This window comes from Rhipicephalus sanguineus, chromosome 3, assembly GCF_013339695.2.
Source record: "Rhipicephalus sanguineus isolate Rsan-2018 chromosome 3, BIME_Rsan_1.4, whole genome shotgun sequence".
NCBI classification, from domain to species: domain Eukaryota; kingdom Metazoa; phylum Arthropoda; class Arachnida; order Ixodida; family Ixodidae; genus Rhipicephalus; species Rhipicephalus sanguineus.
The window spans coordinates 149,117,139-149,137,969 of record NC_051178.1 but is presented as its reverse complement, the minus strand read 5'-3'; the positions used below and the strand labels follow the sequence as shown (position 1 = coordinate 149,137,969).

At 42.8% G+C, this 20,831-nt stretch overlaps 1 protein-coding gene across 1 annotated transcript in view; it reads left to right on the top strand.

Moving 5' to 3' along the window:
* LOC119387447 (dmX-like protein 2) overlaps window positions 1-20,831 on the top strand; it is a gene marked incomplete at its 5' end in the record, with an annotated part of 52,980 nt that overhangs the window by 30,985 nt on the left and 1,164 nt on the right. Inside the window, 11 exon segments of the mRNA XM_037654841.2 lie at window positions 801-821; window positions 3,127-3,249; window positions 3,668-3,792; window positions 7,528-7,702; window positions 11,540-11,623; window positions 14,000-14,060; window positions 14,679-14,809; window positions 16,764-16,841; window positions 18,251-18,395; window positions 18,975-19,064; window positions 19,635-19,762. Of these exon segments, the coding sequence (XP_037510769.1) occupies window positions 801-821; window positions 3,127-3,249; window positions 3,668-3,792; window positions 7,528-7,702; window positions 11,540-11,623; window positions 14,000-14,060; window positions 14,679-14,809; window positions 16,764-16,841; window positions 18,251-18,395; window positions 18,975-19,064; window positions 19,635-19,762 (1,161 nt within the window).

Sequence of the window (20,831 nt, the reverse complement as noted above, 5' to 3'; positions counted from 1 at the left end):
AAGGTGGCCTCTTCACCGTTGATTCTTGAAGACACCTTATAACTACGATCAAAGTCCCCTAAATAAGAGTCGACGAAAAACATTTTTAAATTCCGCATTGCTCAAAACACTCATGAACTATTTTATGCTAGTCCACCATCTCTCAAAATGAGATATATGAGCAGTTCTAACAGTCTGGAATCTTTTCTGCGCCATGTATTGTACAAAAACAAATCTTGCTACAAAGTTTTAGTTTGTCTATCTTTTGAGTAGATGCTTCGTATTACTTTTTTTAATATAGTGCTTATTTTTCTTGAGCCTTTATGTTAATGGTACTAACCTGGCGAAATTAGTATTGGATTTCTTGCTGAGTGCACGCTTTTATTAAAGTGAGGTGTCTTTTTTCTTCAAAATGTATTGTTCCACACACAAAAAAGTCGTACAGCAATTTGTTTGGCTTCTGCCATTAGCTTGTTCACATAGAAATAACCAAGTACAAAACACTCAAGTGTACATGTTCTAGTAAATGGTTTCATTTTTTATTATTGGTGAAAAAGACAAAGTGAAGGGAAAAAGTTCACTGTAGCTGTCTAGCATTATGCCGAATACCTGAATTGACACATGAAAGAAAGGGGGGAGAATGGATAGCAGATAGTAACATTAACTATAACTTCATTGTGCAAAAGGAGTAGGGTGGCGTTGCTAAGGAAACCTGTGAGATTCTCTGTAGCAGTAAAAGTCGTGACCATCGATACCGCTGAACCATCATGTTGACAAGGCAAGTTGCTTTACTCGGCTTTATTTTGGTTGCCTCCACACAGGGTCAGACGCAGCCACCAAAAGTAAGTGCAGCATGTGTGTGACGTTTGCAGTGCACTGTTCTAAAAATATGTCTTTGTGTTGACTTGTCTGCTGCTCTGCATGTGTGCTGTGTTTACCAACTCGTAGAACATGAACAGCTGAGCGTCTGGCTTTTGCAGAGCCTAGTGAAAAGCAGTGAACATGAAGACCTGTGACCAGCCCTGACCTGTCACAAACATGTCAGGGCTGATCACAGATCTTCATGCTTGGTGTCTCTGCTTCATGTCTGATGTGTCACATGTAATCATAGGTCGGCAAACTCACTCATGAGTGGACTCAGACTCACTCAGACTCGGATCGAGCCGTGAGTCTGAGTTTGGGTGAGTGATATTTTGGTGAGTTTTGAGTCCGGTTGAGGAAAATTTTGGTGAGTCTGAGTCCGAGTGAGCTCTATGCACAAAATATATTTCTTGAGTGAGTCTGAGTGAGCTCCAAATTTTTTTGCTGACTTATGGTGATAACTGCTCAACTTCAGCATTGCTATCAGCCTTATGACGGTGCACGTTGATACTCACTTCTACTCACAGATACTTCAATGCACAAGCGTTTATACGCCAGCGCAATCTTTCTTTTTATCAGAGGCATGCCTTCACCCCCCTCCTCCCCCATAAAATTTTTCAAAGGAAGTTCTTGATAAAATTAACTCGTGTGAGTCATATCTTTCAATAAAAATGTCCTTACTGGATTGCAGTCACTGATAACTAGTATGTGAAGGTACGAGATCAAAATGCGTATCGTAGAGCACCGATTATGCGAGATATTGGTGTTTAAGTGCATTGACATCCTGATCGAGAAAGCTAATTATTCAATAACAGACTCATGAGTCGACTCACTCAGACTCTGATCGAGTCGTGTGTCTGAGTGAGTCCGAGTGAATAATATTTAGGTGAGCTTGAGTCCAAGTGAGTCTGGTTGACAAAAAATTGAGTGAGTCTGAGTCTGAGTGAATCCGGTTGAGGAAAATTTTGGTGAGACTGAGTCCGAGTGAGCTCCACATTTTTTGCCGACCTATGCATGTGATTCATCGGAGATCGGTTGTATAGCTCTTCGCACCTTTTGCTTTTTGTTCAGCCGTGCAGAAGTTTGACATTGCATTTCATTGGACGACGTACAGCTCATGGAGTATTCAACGTTCTTCTGCCTTGAAAGACAGTGTTATCTCATGTAGTTGTCCATGTTTACAGCACCAAACCACCTTGCTGGCCCAGTGGCTATGGTGTCTCACTGCTGAGCACTAGGTTTAAAGTTCATTCTCAGCCACAGTAAGCTTATCTTAACGGGGCCAAGTGCAAAAAAAAATTCTGTATAGTAATTATAGTTTGACATATATGTTAAAGAGGCTTGAGTGTTCAAAATTAATCTGGAGCTCTCAAATAGATTTTTTTTTTTCAAAGCCGTGTGGTGCTGCTTTATGATGTTAAGACCCGCAATTTCATATTTTTTTATGGAAACCGTAAAAAAAAAAATTTTACCACCTTTTAGATTTTTTTCCAGTCTTAGCATTATTGAAGGTGCAAGACAAGAAATATAGAACTTCTAAAATCTTTTGTGATAAATAAATTTTATACAATCTAAAAATTTTCTTGGAAATATGAACGCTTAGGAATATATACTGCTTTTAACGAACGTTTGCAGATGCTTATTTTGCAATTGGGGTTACTCTGTCGTTCTTTTTTTTTTCTTTTACAGGCATTATGAATAATGTATAGGGGATATTGATGGGGAGAATCTTCTGCCCTTCCATTTTTTTCTGTGCTGGGAAAAGATTTCTATATTTCTATATTTCAGTGCTGTAGTTTGTGTATTCCTTTTTCTGGTGTTCCATCTTTCGTGCTGTTTTCTTTCCACTCTATACTTAAGTCACTTGTTCTGTATTAATTTAGTCATATACATCACCATGCTTCTAAGTATGATAAGTGGGAACAGATGTAACACCTTCAACAACACTTATACTGGGCTGTTCTGTGGATAGCTGCCATGTGCACCTGTTATCTTAGCTGTGTCAGCATTAAATCCAATCCTGCGGGAATCAAGACTACAAAAAAGGTCTGAAAAAGAGAAAAAAAAACAAAGAACACCAGAACTATTTTCAGCAACTCTAATTACATAAATGACTTTGTACCACAGACCAACGTCATTTTTCTTCATCTCATTTTTTACAAATATCCACCGCACCACACTGCAGGTTAGGCTTCTCTGCCTTGTCTTTGAAGCCTGCTGCCAATGAAGCCGTGTTTTACAGCACTGCCCTTGCCTTAGTGTGACGAGTGTCGTTTGGTCGTGCAGGAAGGACCGACGACCACTCCTGGTGGTGAAGGTGACGATCATTCCCTCGATGGTGGTGTTCTAGATCCCGTCCGTATCATCCACAAAGATCAAGAAAGCATCTCGGCCTTCTGCATCAGTCAGGTGCTTATTGCAACCACTGTTTTTGCTTCCTGGGGCTGAGTTGAGGTCTGATGTGTGTTTAAAGGGAAGCTTTCTCTGGTTCTTCTTCCCACTTCCTAGTGAAACAAATCAGTTATTTCTCACTTTTCACGATTTAAAGAGAATGTACAAGATGTATGGAGTGTTTAGTTAAGCTCCAAATGGGCATATTTTGTATTCCAAATTATCAGTATTTATTGAACGATTTTGTTATGCCCTTACAATGTGCCCGAATTCGACTGTATAGAGGCATATTATACAATGAATTAACTGGCTGTAAGCTGCAACTAGGCTGGTTTGGCAGTACCTCGTTTGGGCAATATGGTGCAAAGCCAGAGCATAAGCATGTGGTCTGGCACTTGACAGACCCATCGGATGAAATAAGTTGCCCTTTGTGCAGGTGAACGAAGGAATTTTGTCTCTGGCTACACCGAAAGAGTTGCAAGAGCTGGACATCTCAGCTCTGCTAGAGCCCGCACCTTGGCTCGATGACGAGGCAGAATTCGACATTCTCACTTTGAACAGGTTGGTTGAGTGAAAATTTCCATTCCAGATTTTTCTGCTATGGCGATCTACTCTCATCCTTCTCACTGAATTTTTAGCGAGAGCCTCAACTTGAAATCGCGGAATACCATACGAGGATTTATTGGCCGGCAGCCTACTCATAAGCTTACATGGCTTATGACACCAGTGGTAAAACATGTGTTCCACATCTGCTGCCAATGCTGCAAATGGCACTGGCTAGCACTCGCAGGGTCATATCTTCTACACATACACAAATACCACCCAAGAAGGTCAACGATGTGATTGCCACCACGGTGACCTCAGAACTCCGCCAGCAGTGCAAGTGCACATATTGCCTGAGCAACCGCCAATCGGAGGTTCGCATGCATCGTGAATTCCGTCAGACCGTCCTTTATTATTTTTTTCTTTTCCCAGAAAGAATGGGTAAATCATGACGCGCTGACGTTGCAAGAAGCATGCGACATGCTGCCCGCGTGCCACCACTGTGCTGCAGTGAAGCACGTCTTCTTTTCTGCAGGCACACGTTTCAGCTGACCACTAGGCCGCTTTTCTTTTTTCCTTTTATTTATTTATTTGTTGTTGTTTTTGCGCTGGCAGCATCGTGGCTGGGGTGCTTCACCTGCCACCCATTAGTATCCCTACATTGCATTGCCTTGTGGCTCCTAAGGGCCGTCGTTTTCGCGGAATTGCGGTGAAATTGAGATCGGGATTTGGTACATGGCACCCAAAGCTTTCGAATTAACTGGGCTAGTGCTGACCGCTGCTTCAAATTGTCCACTAAAAGTTACATTGCCAATTTACGTTGCCAAATACAGAACTGCAGAAACCCTTCAAATTAAGCGGGATTTCAAAATAACCGAGTTCTAATTAATGAGGTTTTACTGTAGTTGATTGACATTACGCATTGTAACATTCATGCCCATGTGATGAGGCACAGGGCATCTGTCACAAATTATCAGCCATACGTAGCCGCGATTAAAGTTCCAATGCCACTGTATTGGGGGTTTACCACCCATTTTCCTGCACCTCCTGTACCATTTGTTTGCAGATGGAAAGTGAGCTGTCGTTCCGCTTACACTTTCAAGCACAAACGACCACAGAAACTGTGAGATCTGCACACATTTCCTGCACAGTATGGGCACACATCATACTTTCTCACGCATAGCACAAACACTGGGACATGCATGGTGAATGCTTGGTGCTGGTGTGGGTAGCACATTAGCAGGGCACTGGGCTTGTGGCACCATTCTGATGCATCTTGAATAGGCTTGTGCGAATAGTAAAATTTAGGTGCGAAGCGAATTTGAAGCAAATAGTGATCTGGATTTGAATCGAATTCAAATAGTACGTATCACGTATTATAAAGAAAAATGAGCCTATTTGTCATGACCAAACTACCGTATTTACTCGAATCTAACGCGCACCTTTTTTTTCGGGAAAACGAGTCCAAAAATCACATGCGCGTTAGAATCGAGTACCGAAAAAAAAAAAAAAGAAACTCGGTTATCATATTGCCATCGACATTTAAAAATGGCCGCCTCCTACGCGCTTTGGCCATTTCTGCCATTTTTTCAGTTCGTACGTATGCTGAGGAGATTGTCATCCCGTTCTGCGTTCGCATCGACGGCGTGGAAGTGCCGACTCTAAATACTCGACGAGTGCACCACGATGCCGCATTTAAAAGAATAGTTATTACATGTGCAGAGAGACGGACGGAAATCGGGCCGCATCGCGGTCGTTCGAAGTTCCCGAAACGTGCGTGCGAGACTGGCACAAACAGAAGCAGAAGATTTTTTACAGCAAAGCTTCATGAAAAGGTTTCAGTGGACCAAAGCAGGGCTGGTTTCCCGAAAACGAAGAGTGTTGAAAGCGACAAGGAGTTGTCCGACAGCGACGAGGACTGATCCATTACCCGACTCGTATCGCCGCCGTAGTGGTGACAGTTTTAGCAGCAAGGCCCGCTTTTTGACTTTGTGTTTTACTTTTTTGAAAGTTTAGTTCTTTAAAACCCAAATACTTGTTCTTCGAATGTGCGAAGTTTGACTCCTATGGACTTCTTTTGTTCTTTTCTCTCACGAAAAATGGGTGCGCGTTACAATCGATGTATTACCTTTTTTTTTTTTTGTCGCGGAAAACGGGTGCGCGTTACAATCGAGGGCGCGGTAGAATCGAGTAAATACGGTAACCTGCACAATATATTTTTTTTAATTGAAACAAAGCATGTGCAAATGTCATTCTTTTTGGTTCAAAGGAAGTGGAAGCAACTTTGAATAGTAGCAGGATTTGAATTTCGGTAGAATGCAAGGATAACCTGTAAAATGTTACGTTTTAAAATTTACTATAATTGGAGCATATAAGCCGGTATAACATGATGCTTTTAAACTTAAAAAAATGTAACCTTGAAGTGGGGCTTCGCGGCAATGCAGATTTTCGTTGAAAAGGTGTATTCACGGTATAGCACCCCTTCACTGTAGTGAAACTGCCTTTACAGGGGAGGGGGGTGGGGAGGGGGGGTTACATGCAGACTGTTATACGCCTTTTCGTTCATTTCGAATACTTCGAAATTTCCAATAATTTAAATCCGAATCGAAGCGACTTCAAATACTGTAATATTTGTTCGAATATTCGAAGTGCTCGACTATTCGCACAAGCCTAAATTCTTGAACAAACCTCTCTTGCTGTGGCCTCTTCTGTGCATTCGCGTTTCATCACACTTTTTCTTATGCTATATATTACCTACACTATACATGTAGCTTGTGCACATTTGGGTTCATAGGTAAATTCTACAATTGCCGGTGTGAAGATCTCTTAGTGGCAGTTGCACACTGCTTATAATGCCTTGTAGCAAGAATTTCACATTTTAAGTTCTGCAATCATCGTCATATGATACCACGAGGCATTTTCTATTTCTTAGGCTTTGCTATCTAGAACTTGTTCCTTGTTTTCTGATCGCAACAACAAATTTCTGAGCCTTACAGGCTACAGCTAATATAACAATTTCGGTTTAGGTAATGCAACATACCTTTGGGAAGATCTAATAGACAAGATGCTGTGAATGCTAATAAAAGTAACAAATAAAATATGGTGAAACATATCCTTGGCGTTCAGCGCAGAGGCTTGTGAAGACACGTACAAGGAGGAGGGACACACACACAGGCGCTTTTTGATGAGAGTTTCATTTTACGTAGGCATAGTGACGAAACTACTTGAGTGATTATTGAATCAGCTTCTATTCATAAGCTTGGCCAAAATTGTGTATGCCATTGCTATCTTTAACAAAGAAAAAGCCATTTTTCCTTGATACAGCCGTGTCTGCGCATGCCCAAGTTGTTTGCGTTTTCAGTGTATAAATGCATGTATAAATGCGTGTGATCAGGGTTCTAATAAATCATTGTTGAAAGTTAGCGCCTGTGTGTATCCCTCGTTCATCTTGTCCGCATCCTCACAAGTCTCTGTGCTAGGCGCCAAGGATATGTTTTAGCAATGGGTCCAAGGCAACCCTTGCTAAGTTCATTCTAGAACAGCGGGAACGATGAGACAGCGAAGAAACAAACGGGACAAAGCGCTGATGTTTGTGATGTAGGTAGTTCTTGTCTTCATGGTCACATATTGTGAAACTTTGTCTTCATTATTTTGTTTTCTTCTTTTCTTCTGCCATATTTAAGATTTTCTTTCGTGATTATGTTCAGGAGTGTGAAATTTTCAGTGTTGACGGTGTTGTGCTGCATGCCGCAGGCCTCCGGAGCCCCCAGCAGGGCAAGCATTGGACTTCCTGGTGGTGCAACACCCACTGGACCGGCACAATGCCTCAGTGGGTACTGGGATGCCTGGCGCTGGGTCCTCCGCATTCACCAGCCCTACCAGCGCCAACCCTCCCTCATTGGCACAGACGGGTCGGGGTACCACTATGGTGAGCTCAACAATATATTGTCCTCAGAATATGAGAACAGCCCAGATGAAAAAGTTCCATTTCCAGCCGGATTATCGAACCGTCAATCATTGCAACTGGAAAGACTCGTGGTTCGCTAATTCAGCTCGAAGTGGATGTGTATCCGGCTGGAACTTTGTCAGTTCCCGGCTGGAATTCGGCCATATTCCAGCCGGATAGTCATCGACTTCAAGCTGAACTATAGTGCTGTAATGCAGAATTACCAAACCGGAAATCAATCCAGCTGGAGAGGTTCAAAAATCCAGCTGGAAATAAAACTTTTTTCATCTGAGAGTCCTAGCTGTGGAAACAGAAACGAGCTTCTAATGCGGTGTTGTGGGTTAGGTATACAGCAGTGGCATAGCCAGATTTTCTGCGTGGCAGGGGGAGGGGGGTGGAGCACTCGCATGTCAACATGTGTGTGTATATAAATTCAAAAGAAAGTTCTGTAGGTCCGGTGCACATGTAGTTAAAGAGATGAAGGTGCACACTTGTGAAAATTGAATAGTTTTACTGCTTAACGTTTCTGCCATGGCAGTCCTTCGTCAGAATAAACTGAGATACAAGCACACAGCCGCTTTTATGGGAGTCATCACATAGGCAAAGTGAACATAAAAAATCACAGAACGATAATAACAAAAATGCAAGTGTTGTACAGCAGGCTGAATTATGGGCATATATATATACTACATGCACTTGCTCATTCATACTCCTAAATGTTTTCTTAGTTACAGTACAGTTAAACCGTGTTATGATGAAATTGAAGGGGTGCCGAGATTTGCTCATGATAACCAATACTTCGTTATAGCCACAGTGGGAATTTACTGCACATATTATGCACTGTACTTACCCAAAACAAACAGCGGGTGAAATGGCATCTTGCCACATGGCTGTACACAACAAAATAACCACATTCCAGAGATGAAAAGGAAAAGTCACGCACCTACAAAACAAAGCTCATATTTCAAACAGACATAGCTACCAAGAAGTCCGTAATTGGATGTCACTGCATCTTCCTAATGTGAACGATGGCTCGCTCAGCTGCGGCTGCTATGTTCACAGTAGCGTGCCGTGTGCTGCGGGAGGAAGGTGGGAATGGCTTCGCAGGCACAGCAGCGTGCGCATGGCATGCTGTCCAGCTTTGCGCGCATTGCTGGAGGATGTGTGACGGGAGTTTTGAACTGCTAAATACAGTTGTCGTGTTGTGCTCCATCTCAAATCCGTGTTGCGCACTGTCATGACATTGGCTCAAAATTTTATTTCCCAACAGAACTTGTGCGATATATCTAACGGGAAATTTTACCTCGTTAAAATTGGGTTTTAAATACATTGGTTTCTATGGAGACTTTCAAGAGAAATTACGATTTGCTCGTTATATCCATTATTTCGTTGTAGCCTGTCTCATTATAACGAGGTTTAGCTGTATTACATGCTTAAAGCAAGGCAGTGATCTAATGAAAGGAATAGTTGCCTTTTCTGATCTATGTTGTACTTCTCATCATTGGCAGTGCCCTTCCCGCGGAATGTCAACAAATAAGTCAATTATGTAAAGCAGCCCAAGCGAGTGGACAAAACTCTGTGCAACTCTGGAAACAAAGTACAATCTTCATTCGCGAACCTTTGTGTCGTCTAAGCAGCATTCTAGTCCAATGGAAATTTTACATTTCGCTCCTTATTCTAGTCGTGCAGTGTTGCTACATAACAGATTTGCCAAGTTCTCATAATTTTTCTCATCGGCAGTTCATCTCGAGTATTAGTCGTACCACGATCGATTATGCACTGCAATCGGCATGCAAGCTTTATATATTTTAAAAAATAAATCTTATTACCTCTTTCTAACACCAAAACGTCATGTATATTTACGTTAGCATTATTGGATCACTTAATTCAATTCCACGCATCAGGAAATCATTTAACATACATCAACTTATTACTGTAAGTATAAGAATATAATAGAAAATAATGCAGATAATTTAAACCTGGTAACATTCTTTTGTGCACTTGCGTGTCTCTATTCTCGTCGTGCGTTTAGTGCTCCATCTACTGCGTTATAATCTTATTAGTTGCATGATAAGCTTATAGATCAAGCTCTGTTAAATGTGGTGATCTAATCATATGTACATCGTGTGCCCAATTATTTCTTAGGTGCTTACATGTACTTCTCATCGTTAAAAGAACCTCGCCCGTGAAATGTGCCCACTTACCATTGCACAAGCAAATAAAGGAAAGTTGTACAGTGAAACCTCGTTAATACGTACCTGCCGGGAACGCAGCAAAACTACACACTAAACAGTAGTACGCATTAACCACCAAGTACAAATTTGCCTCTCCTTGCGTACGCCATCGCCGCCAGCAAAGAAAAAAAGAGTGCCGCCGCAAATATTGCCTAAACTACCCACTGCAAAGCCTTTTCTTTCTTTTTGCCAAAGTGGAGAAAATATCCTGGCACATTCGCACGACTGCCCGATAGAGCGCGGTGGCCGCCACGCCAAAGAGCATTTCGAAACTATTACAGGGTCCGGGATACTCAGTGCCCGACATAGCGACAGAACAGACAGTGTCTGCATTCCGCGATATATGTGTATGCGCCTGTGCCGCGATCTACTACTAAACGAAAACGGACACGCGGAACAGCTGCGTGGAGCCGATCGTCTCCTGGGTGCGTGCAGCACGTTGCCTACTTGGCTCAACGCTGTCACTGCCGGGCCGCTTGCCGTACCGCACGCGCGCATTATTCGTGGGAGTGTTCTTCGTGCCCGCTTCGCTCCAGACCTTGCACAGACGCGGCGAGTAGCTTGTTCAGATAACGCGGCGATGTCGTGCTTCCTCCGTGACACTGTAGCGGTCCTGGCAGCGGATGGAGGCTCGTTGGGTGGTCGCCTAATAAAAGCGTGCAGTATGGTTACAACAGCGCTATGCTTGCTATAACCGTACGCGTGCGTTTAGCGTGATAGCGTCAATGCAACGAGGTTTCACGGCGTCCGCGACCCGCAACGCTCAACTCCGCAACACCGATCTGCTTTCGTTTCTACAAAGCAGTGCGCGCATGAACACAGCCCCACACGAGGTGGCAGCGATCGGCGGCCCAGCACGTTCAGGTTGTCGCCAAATAAAAGCGTGCAGTATGCTTAAAGTAGCGCTGTGCTGCACGCGTGCCCGAGCAGATAGCTGAAGATACATATTGTGATAAGGTTGTTGGCGCTAAGTCATGCTGGCGCGTTTTTCGGTGGCCGCCGCTTCGCCTTCGTTTTTTCTCGATGCTTACCTGCAAAGGCGTCGCCACAATCACGCAGAAGTCGGAATCGACCAATCTCCGCACTTCTCGAAAATACGGGAAACCTTTGGTGGCACACTGTGGCGTCGAGAATTTCACTCGTGCAGTAAAATTTTATGGCAGAAAAAGTTATCGCGGTATGCACAGGTACGCACTAACCAGTAGGCATAGGGCGAACCACTACGGCTTAAGCGGTCAGTGAATGCATTGGGCTGTATGGGACTCGGTCGGGGATTCGTCGCAACTACGTTTTAACCGTTAGTACGTTTAAAGCGGGTACGTGTTAACGAGGTTTGACTGGATTGTGCTGTTCAAGTATAGCAACTGCCGCTGTGTACCTGTGTCGTCACTGTTCGCAAATGTTTGTCTGATTGACCAGATTGACCTTGTTGTTTTACTAACACCTATGCGTTTCTTCCCTTCCTTCTTCCTTCCTCTAAATAATCCATAACATCACAACGTTTTGCATCCCCAAACAAAACACCATCCTCCCTTTTTTGTTGGCATTTGCAAAAAAAAAAAAAAATCCTAATCACCTCAAAAAGATGAAGGGGCTGAATTTCCCCGGGAGCACTAACGCCCACTTCTGTCAGATTGTCCTCGAGCGAAGCCGTCTCATGATCAAGCCGGTGAGTGGTAGCTTTTGTGGAAGTACAGGTTTGCTGGACTGCCACTGGCCTCTGCACTTTGGCTCCCTTTGCAGCCCTCTTGCCATTTCCTCATCCACGGTTTTGAGTGGTGTCGATGCATGGCCAGCACATGTTCGTATGCTCGCTCTTGGCATGCCTCACACAGTAGTGGGACGAGCATGTTCGGTGAATTGTAGAAGTGGCATGCTAGTATTGAGGCGTGGTGCTTGTTTTGTCCGGATATATCCAAGGGCATGAACTGGTCAAAGTGCTTAGGTTGTGCAATGATTTATCTTACAGGCAGTATAGACAAGAACAACTATACTACTAACACTTTATTACTAACAACTTAATGATGAGTGAGAAGAATAGAGGAAACTGAGGGGCTCGATTATATGTTGAAGTACAGGAAAATGCTTTCCCTAACCAAGATAGATCAAGGGAAATAAAAGTTGCCATAAAACTGTTTGGTGCAGGCTTTATTCTTCATCTTGTGCTTTGTCACGCTTGCAATGCGAGCTGCAGCAGTGGCCATCTTTCCGGGAGGTCCATAGCCTGAGCTAACCTTACTTTACGTCACCTAAGCTAACAGAAAACTCTCTTTTATGTGTGCTAGATAGATTCCTGGTAATACTAGCCAGTGTTGTTTGTTGTCATTGTAGAGAGCAGGTACTAGGAAAGGATACTTTTAGTGCACCTATTAAGTTATTATACACAGTGATTACAGGCTGTATCCTGTGTGCTTTCCCATATAAGCATTTACGATGACTAAAACCTTATGGCATGGCCTTGTTAGAAGTTATATAAATAGTAGTAGTGCTTGTAGTTTAGTAAAACCTTATTCTAATTAGAAGTAACCGTTTATGGGCTGAAAAGAGCAGGTGTCAAGAATAGGTACCATTGTAGCAATCATTGACCAGACTAATTAAGAAACCTTATTATGTTATGCATGCTCTGCCCATAAACGGGAAAACGGTAATATGTAGCAAAAAAAAAAAACTCCATTAGCAAAAGTGTACTTGTGTACAAGTTGCATGCCACCAGGAAATACATGAAGAAATAAATTGAAAAATTGAGACTCAATTTACAAACATTTGCTTGGGAGTGTTATGTACAAATGTGACCATTTACTGAATGTCCCATTTTCCTGGAATTTCACAGGTTATCCTGTCGTCGTTTAATACATGCTGATTATAGAAACACAAACACAAATAGGCTTACGTTTATATTGATCTATGTGTGCTTTGATATACCAACAGTACACAATGTTTGTCACACAGTTCACTCGGGAATTGTACAACTTGCATGAAAAGTACAGCAAATAAAACATGCCTTATCATTTTTTTATCTCTGCTTTGTTAACGTTATACTGTGCACATGAGAGAGGGTTAGCAAGGGTTCTTTCACAAGAAGAGGTGCTTCTGCTACAGATTGCATGTGTGATGCCTGATGAATTAATGAGGCATAATGTAAGCCTGTGGCCTGGGTTATACTCTGCATTCTACATTGGTGGGGTTTGCTTCAAAGCAACTTCTTCTACGCTGTAGCTAGAATAACTTAGGATGATGGATGTTGCTGTTAAGTGAATGGCTTTCATGTTTTACATTGTCGCTGGTAGCCTGTAGGCTTCACTACATTGCAACACATCACAGTGGTTCAGCACTCAAATGTTTGCATTTCGTTCATTGGGGACCCTGTGTCTACCTCATGATCAACATCTCTTTCATTATGTAGAGTAGGAGGGTGGGATAGCATATATACTGCATACTTTGACACCAAAAGCGTGTTCTGGGGATCTCTTCCGTTTATGTTGCTGTGTCAGTGCTTTGTTCTGGCGTTCTGCTTCTTACGCAGTGTGTAATTTTCGTATTTATAATTATCTTCATCGGTTAAAGATGCTTATCCTTGAACAACGGTTTTGTATTGCAGAATTTTATTATAGTAAGTTTAGTTCCCCAGCAGGGAAGTTGTACTACTTACGAATATGGGAAGCGCAGAGGCACACAACCACACAAAGTTGTTGTGAGCAGTACAGCCCGTGCATTGAGCTTAATTTCATGCTGAGCATTCAGCTTGAGGCTGCATGAGTCCCTTGTCGTTGTATTGCTTAGAATTAAATGTAGAAAGAAACAATGTAGTGATTAAATTCTTGTTTAAATCACTGCAAGTTCTTAAACTAATCATAAGTGCTTTATTTTTATTGATGCAATGTAAACTGTTAAAAGTTAGGCCAGAATAGTACTAGCAAGCCTTCTTTGTTACTTTAAAGCTACACTCACTGTACCTGTCTATCTTAAAGGATTGTTTCAAATGAATTGAGCACCATGTCTGTTGGGCGTTTCAAGCAGAAGTTGTGCTTTTTTTCCTTGTTTCCAGCTAAAACGACATCGTGTGGACTCGGTTCGGCGGCTGGCAGCCCACCCAGTGCTCCCACTCTGTAAGCCGCTTACACATCTTGTGTTGTTCGATCAGGCTTATGTTTCTGTGGCAGTTTTGCTTAAACTGTCAGTAGAATCTTGGCTTTGTTAAATTGTACTGAAGTTACCATGTTGTAACACTGTTTGTATTAGTTCATGGTGCCCCTGTGAACTATGCACTGCTTTCCTGATAACCACTAAGGTCATCAGAGTTGCTTGTGATTGTGCTGACCACTCCTCTGTGGTTGAAACTGAAAAAAGAAAAGCAAGCTTAATTTCTCAGCAGGCAGCAAATGTTTACAACCCAGGATGTAGAAGCATGTCTCAGAAAGATACATGGTCAAGAGCACAAGCTGACACATAAGGACACAAGCTTGGAACAGATTAATGATTTCCTGAGTGTCTTCTAATCAATGCAGCTCTCAGGTCTAAAGTAAATGAAAACAAAGGATGCCTGCTGATCCAAACCGTCAACTGTTATTGAAGCTGGGGGAGGGAGCTATGCAGCCAGGTGGTGTTATCATTTTACACTAGGTATCCGATATGAAAAAAATAATCAATGGGGCAGGGGAGACAGTATTTAGGGCCACAGGGATTTGTTTTGTGCAACAACATTGTGATCTGGGGCACCATTTCAGACCTCTCTGGCTGCCAGGATGGCTCTGTCAGCCTCTGGGAATGGGGCCATGCACAGCCTGTGTCGACACCAAGGCTGGCGGGCACCTTTGCCAAAGTAACCAGCCTGCTCTTCAACCAGCAAGGGAACAAGGCAAGAAACCCTTGCTTCGGTGTCTTTACTGCTGTTGTGGGTAGTTCCTTACCGAAGGTTTCCTCACCAGGCCTCACCGAGAATTTCAGCGCAAGAAATGTCAATCTGTGTTTATATTATGGATTAGGAGAGATAAAAGAAACTGAAACATTGCATTGCTATGTAGCCATGGGGCGAGCTTCACTGCCAAATTAGACTCCCTCTTTGCTTTGACTAGAGCCCTCAAGCAACAAATGTTCTCATACCAAAGTCAAGGGACTTCATCAAGGGTTTTTGCAAGTTCTGCGTGAGATGGTTTACTAATGTTATGTGCCACAATTTTCAATGTTGCAAACAGTATGTGTGATATTCGAGTGGAAACAGCACAAGGAACAGGATGTAATAAAGGGACAGACAACAGCACTGACTAACAATGAAACGTTTATTCTTCCATGCTGTGTTAACTAGTTCTGTCGTTGCTCCGAGTGGTGTGATACAAAATATAAAAAGTAGGGGTGTGCGAATATTCGAAATCTCGAATAATTTTCGAATAGTGTTTGCTATTCGATTCGATTCGCACTGGAATTTTACTATTCGAAGAATTCGAACTTCCTAAAAACCAGGGGCGTAGCCAGAAATTTTTTTCGGGGGGGGGTTCGACCATACTTTTTGTATGTTCGTGCGTGCGTTTGTATGTGTGCGTGTATATATACGCAAGCAAAACTGAAAAATTTCGGGGGGGGTTTGAACCCCCCCCAACCCCCCCCTTGGCTACGCCCCTGCTAAAAACAAATACAGTCAACGTCCGATTGAAAGTGACCCCTTCAGATTTTCAATATGCTTCACCTCATTACACTTTCGTATTGCAGCAAAGCTGCCTTTTAAGCTTCCTTACGGTCAAACTTTGCCAAGAGTCAACGTCCGATTAAAAGTGGTCCCTAAATTTTCAATATGCTTCACCTCATCACACCCCGGTAGTGCGGCAAAGCTGCCTTTCAAGCTCCGTTACGGTCGAACTTTGCCAAGAGACAACGTCCGATTGGAAGTGGTCCCTAAATTTTCAATATGCTTCACCTCATCACGCCCCGGTATTGCGGCAAAGATGCCTTTCAAGCTCTGCTACGGTCGCAAATGTACCCCCGCCCCCAAACGTTTGTGGAACGCGAAATTTCCGAGAAAGCTATATTACCGCTTTGTCTGAGAACATAGCTTCCAAATAAATGCTCCAGCCTGTAGTAGTGCCTGCGACCTATACAGCTACCCGCTAGGTCAGAAGCACCGTGCACTAACAGAGCAGAAATTCGCATTTTCCGTGGAGCCCATGTTCCGAAAACTTTTGTGGGCGGGTGTACTAACTCAAGAAAATGCTGGTTCCAACATGGAGATGAAAGATGTGGCAGAGGTGGGGGCTCAATTAATGCTGTTTTGGACCTGAAATTTGGGCAGAAAGTCCGAAAAATTGGAAGCCGAAGCTTTTTAGCATCCAAAATTTCAGATGTTCTTATATATCGACGTCTATGAGGCAGATTTGGAACTCCGGACTTGAAGGGAGCACACCCTTGTCCGCCACATCAGTTGGGCTTCCACAGAAGTTGAAAGAGGAGGAGAGGCTGAGGAAATGGCATCTTTGCCTATCACGTGCAAAGTGTTGTCGGCAGCACTTTGGTTGCACCAAATCATGTACATAAATAGAATTCGGCCTCTACATTGCCTCATTCTCGATAAGACAACTATGAAACACAACCCCGCCAGTGCTTCATCAACCTAGCGGAAAAAAAAACACTTTCATGTTGCTATCTCATAAGAATATGCTTAGGAATCCTTTCTAACTTTTTTTTTCTGCAATTTCACTTCGAAGTATTTGAAAAATATTCTAGAAATATTCGAGAAATATTCAAAAAATATTCGATTCGATTCGCACCCAAAATTTTGCTATTCGCACAACTCTAATAACAAAGGTTTATTTCTATTTCAGTTTGGCGTGACTGACGGCGATGGAAACCTGAGCCTGTGGCAAGTCAGCATGACGTCCACAAACGCCAAGCCCTTTTTCGTAAGCTTCCCATTTTGCAGCCACTTCTGAAGTCAAAGCCCTACCGACATCAGTAGTTTCATGCACAGTATTAGTCTAAGGCACTTCATGGAATAAATGGTTCACTCAAGTAAACCATCATTTCCTTAGCAAAAAGAAAAAAAAAAAGAAACAAAAGTGTGAACAGGTGATGGATGTCGGCAAAAAGCAACAACATACGAATTGCTTGTGTCATCCCTTCTTTTCATGCCTGTCCTATTTGCACTGTTTTTCTGCAACACATTACCAGCTCTCCCAAATGGTCATTCCTCTAGACGTGGTTTAATGTACATTTATGTGCATTAATTAATCACCTCAATTGTTACATTCTTAATGAGGTCACGTATTATGCACATGACTGCATCTGTCAGTGACATCTATTGTCATCTGTTCATTTTGGTGAAGTTGTGTAGTGTCTAATTTGAGCTGTAATGACCTTTCTTTCATTTAGTAGCACTTATGCTCTATGCAACGCATTAAGGGCATGCTCCGAGGTAAAAGGCGCGAAGACGACGACGGACAAGAGAGAGACGCAACCACAAGGTGCCTTGTCTGTGTGCGTCTCTCCCTTGTCCGTCATTGTCTTCGTCCCTTTTACCTTGGATCATGCAATACCAACACGCCCAGTTGTCCACCCTAACAAAGGGCATGCTGTTTGTGAATGACTTGTAGTTCAAGTGAAAGTCTCCAGGTTTCATATTAAATGGCTCAGGAATGTCACAAAACTTTCATTCAGTATAAATTCTTCCTTGCAACTTTAATGTCTTCACTTGTGTTTAGCAAGAATGACACAATTTTTGCTCGTGAGTGTGTTGTTGATTATTTGTATAACAGCACTGATTGGTCACCTTCACCAAAAAGCATGAAATTAGTGGGAAGGACTTCCCGAATGTCTGTGGGTCACTCTGATGTCATTGTGTCTCGCACAGGCAGAATGTGAAAAGGTGCCTACTAGCCAAGTAGGTGACAAATACAAGCTTTTATTTCTGAGAATAAAAAGAAACACTACCTCAGCTAAAGCTACACTGAAGCAATAGGCAAATGTAATATTACATGGATAAATAGGGCAGCACCCAATGCCTTTCGACACTGCAAAAGACAGTACCATTTACCCAAAAACACATTGGGTGGGTCCATTCGTGGATTTTAAAAATGGCAACATATGCAAAACGTCAGAGTTGCTAGCGGTAGTCTCAATGCACATACTGGTGATGGGCTGTGAGAGTGGTGCAAACACAAATTATTTCACGTAATTATGGTGCCTTACGTTTTCTTCCCTTGAGAAATAAGCAAAGACAAATTTTTTTCATCAGTTTGCCTGTCTAACTTGGCAGATGAAGAATGACGTGAAAAACCTTTCAACTTGTCCTGACCATCGCCTTTTCTTGCAGAGCGCATCATGCCACACCAAGCAAGCCAGCGACTTTGCCTTTGTGAGCTCATCTAGTCTGATAGCCACGGCGGGCCACTCCACGGAAAACCGCAATGTCTGCCTATGGGACACACTACTTCCCCAACGCAAGGCGCTCATTGCCTGTGAGTATTCTCCTCCCAACTTGCCAGTAGTTAGACAGGACGAAAAGGGTATCATAGGCGCAGGTCGGGGTCGCCTAAATGGATGAAAATAATGAGATTTCTGTGACGTTAATGCTTTAATTATAACTGCCATATCAAGGATGACTAGTGGCAGCACACATTGCATGATGCTTGTGATGCATAATATGCACAGGTCTTGCATCAAAATGGCGCTTTGCATTGTTTCATGCTGCCATTTATAATTGACAGGTGATGCTTTGGCAGCACAAAGCTGACATAACTTGTAAGGAAGTGCTTTCTTTTTAGAGCTGCTCATAATTCCTACATATTTTTGCCCCATGGATTAATCTTACCTTTTCAGAATTTTTTTTTAAATTGGGTCTTCAGTTGCTTATGTTATGAACTCAGTGGAACTGTGTGTCCTGATTGTCTTGTGGAACAAGAACCGTTTCACCACTAAAAAGTTGACTCAGCATATTAAGTGCATGGCATAATGGTTCAGGATTCCTATGAGATACTTGTGCATTTTGCTTTCTATCAGAGAGCCTCTTCACATTAAGCATAATTCTTCTATTTCAGCTTTTTCTTGTCATGAGCACGGCAGTTCTGCAGTGGTGTTTGCACCACAAAACCAGCTCCTGATCTCGGCTGGAAAGAAAGGAGACGTCTGTATCCTTTTATTTTTTTTCCTCTCGTTTTCCCTTGGAGGCATCTTGATGGTTTTTTCAAGCATGTAGCTCATAATTTTACTCATAATGTTATGCTTATTCTTTACAACTCTTTTTTGAAAACATGCTACAAAACATTCATTTCAAATACCTTAGTGCTTTGTTTAGCTTTTTTATTTTTTTTTTTTCATATTGTTTGTCCAGAAAATTGATGGGCTGCGAGTTTCCCACTGGTTGTGAGGTTACTGGTTTGGGTAAGGCAGCTTATGAAGATGCCCAGCTCATGAAAATGCCCATGTACTTTCGTATACTTGCAGACTAATGTCTGCTCTTTCATCTCCATCTCCAGCTCATGTGACATTGGCACAATTCTTGCTTCCACACTTAGGTCAAAGTCCGCAGCACCTTTAGTGATTTGACTTATAGTGGCACAACTTTACACTCAGTAATTACACCTGCAGGGTTCTCTCTTTCAAAGCTTTTGCTGTCACATTTGATTTTACGAGTTTGGTACACTGGTATTCACTGTAAAGTGCAGTTTACGGTAACCCCTTGACTCAATCACCTACAGTCATATTTGACGTGCGGCAACGGCAGCTGCGCCACAAGTTTCAGGCGCACGAAACAGCCATCAAGTGCCTTGCCCTGGATCCCCGGGAAGAATACTATATCACCGGATCTGCTGATGGGGACATCAAGGTATAGATTTTTCTACATTACTGTCATATGGCACGAGACAATGTGCACCATGCTTGCACATATGATGCTCGCATACGGAAATGGCACAATGGCCCAAGGGATAAAACCTTACCAAAAAACTTGTACGACATAGAACTGTATCACAATTGTGGTGAACATAGTCGCACTTAATGGTCTGCAACATGGGAATGCGTGCTTGCACATGTATATGATGCTCGCATACGGAAATGGCTCAGTGGCCCACGGGATAAAACCATACCAAAAAACTTGTACGACATAGAACTGTATCACAATTGTCCTGAACATAGTCGCACTTAATGGTCTGCAACATGGGAATGCGTGCTTGCACATGTATATGATGCTCGCATACGGAAATGGCTCAGTGGCCCACGGGATAAAACCTTACCAAAAAACTTGAACATACGCACTTAATGGTCTGCACATGGGATGCGTGCTTGCACTGTATATATGCTCATACGGAAATTGTGGCCCACGGGATAAAACCTTACCAAAAAACTTGTACGACATAGAACTGTATCACAATTGTGCTGAACATAGTCGCACTTAATGGTCTGCATGGGAATGCGTGCTTGCACATGTATATGATGCTCGCATACGGAAATGGCGCAATGGCCCACGGGATAGACCTTACCAAAAACTTGTAACTACATGGACTGTATCACAATTGAGCTGAACATAGTCGCACTCAATGGTCTGTAACATGGGAATGCGTGGCTTCACGAGCATCAAGGTCACCCATGGCTTCCTCTAACCCTTACAATTAAACTCTGTTCTATCACTCGGGAATGATTCCAGATGAGAAAACGTCATTTAATTGTGGAAATGAGGGCACGTTGAAGCCACGCGCTCTCGTGTTGGAAGTCATGTTGAGTGCGACTGTACACTACACCTAGGCACATTAGCTGTAGCGTAGTGAAATGTTTTTCGAGGGTGGGGGAGGGGGGTTCAGCCATGCTTTATGCATGTTGTGCATTTGTTGTGCATGTGTGTGCATTTGTTTGTGTATATGCAAAATTGAAAAATTTCAAGGGTGGTTATGGATCCCCTG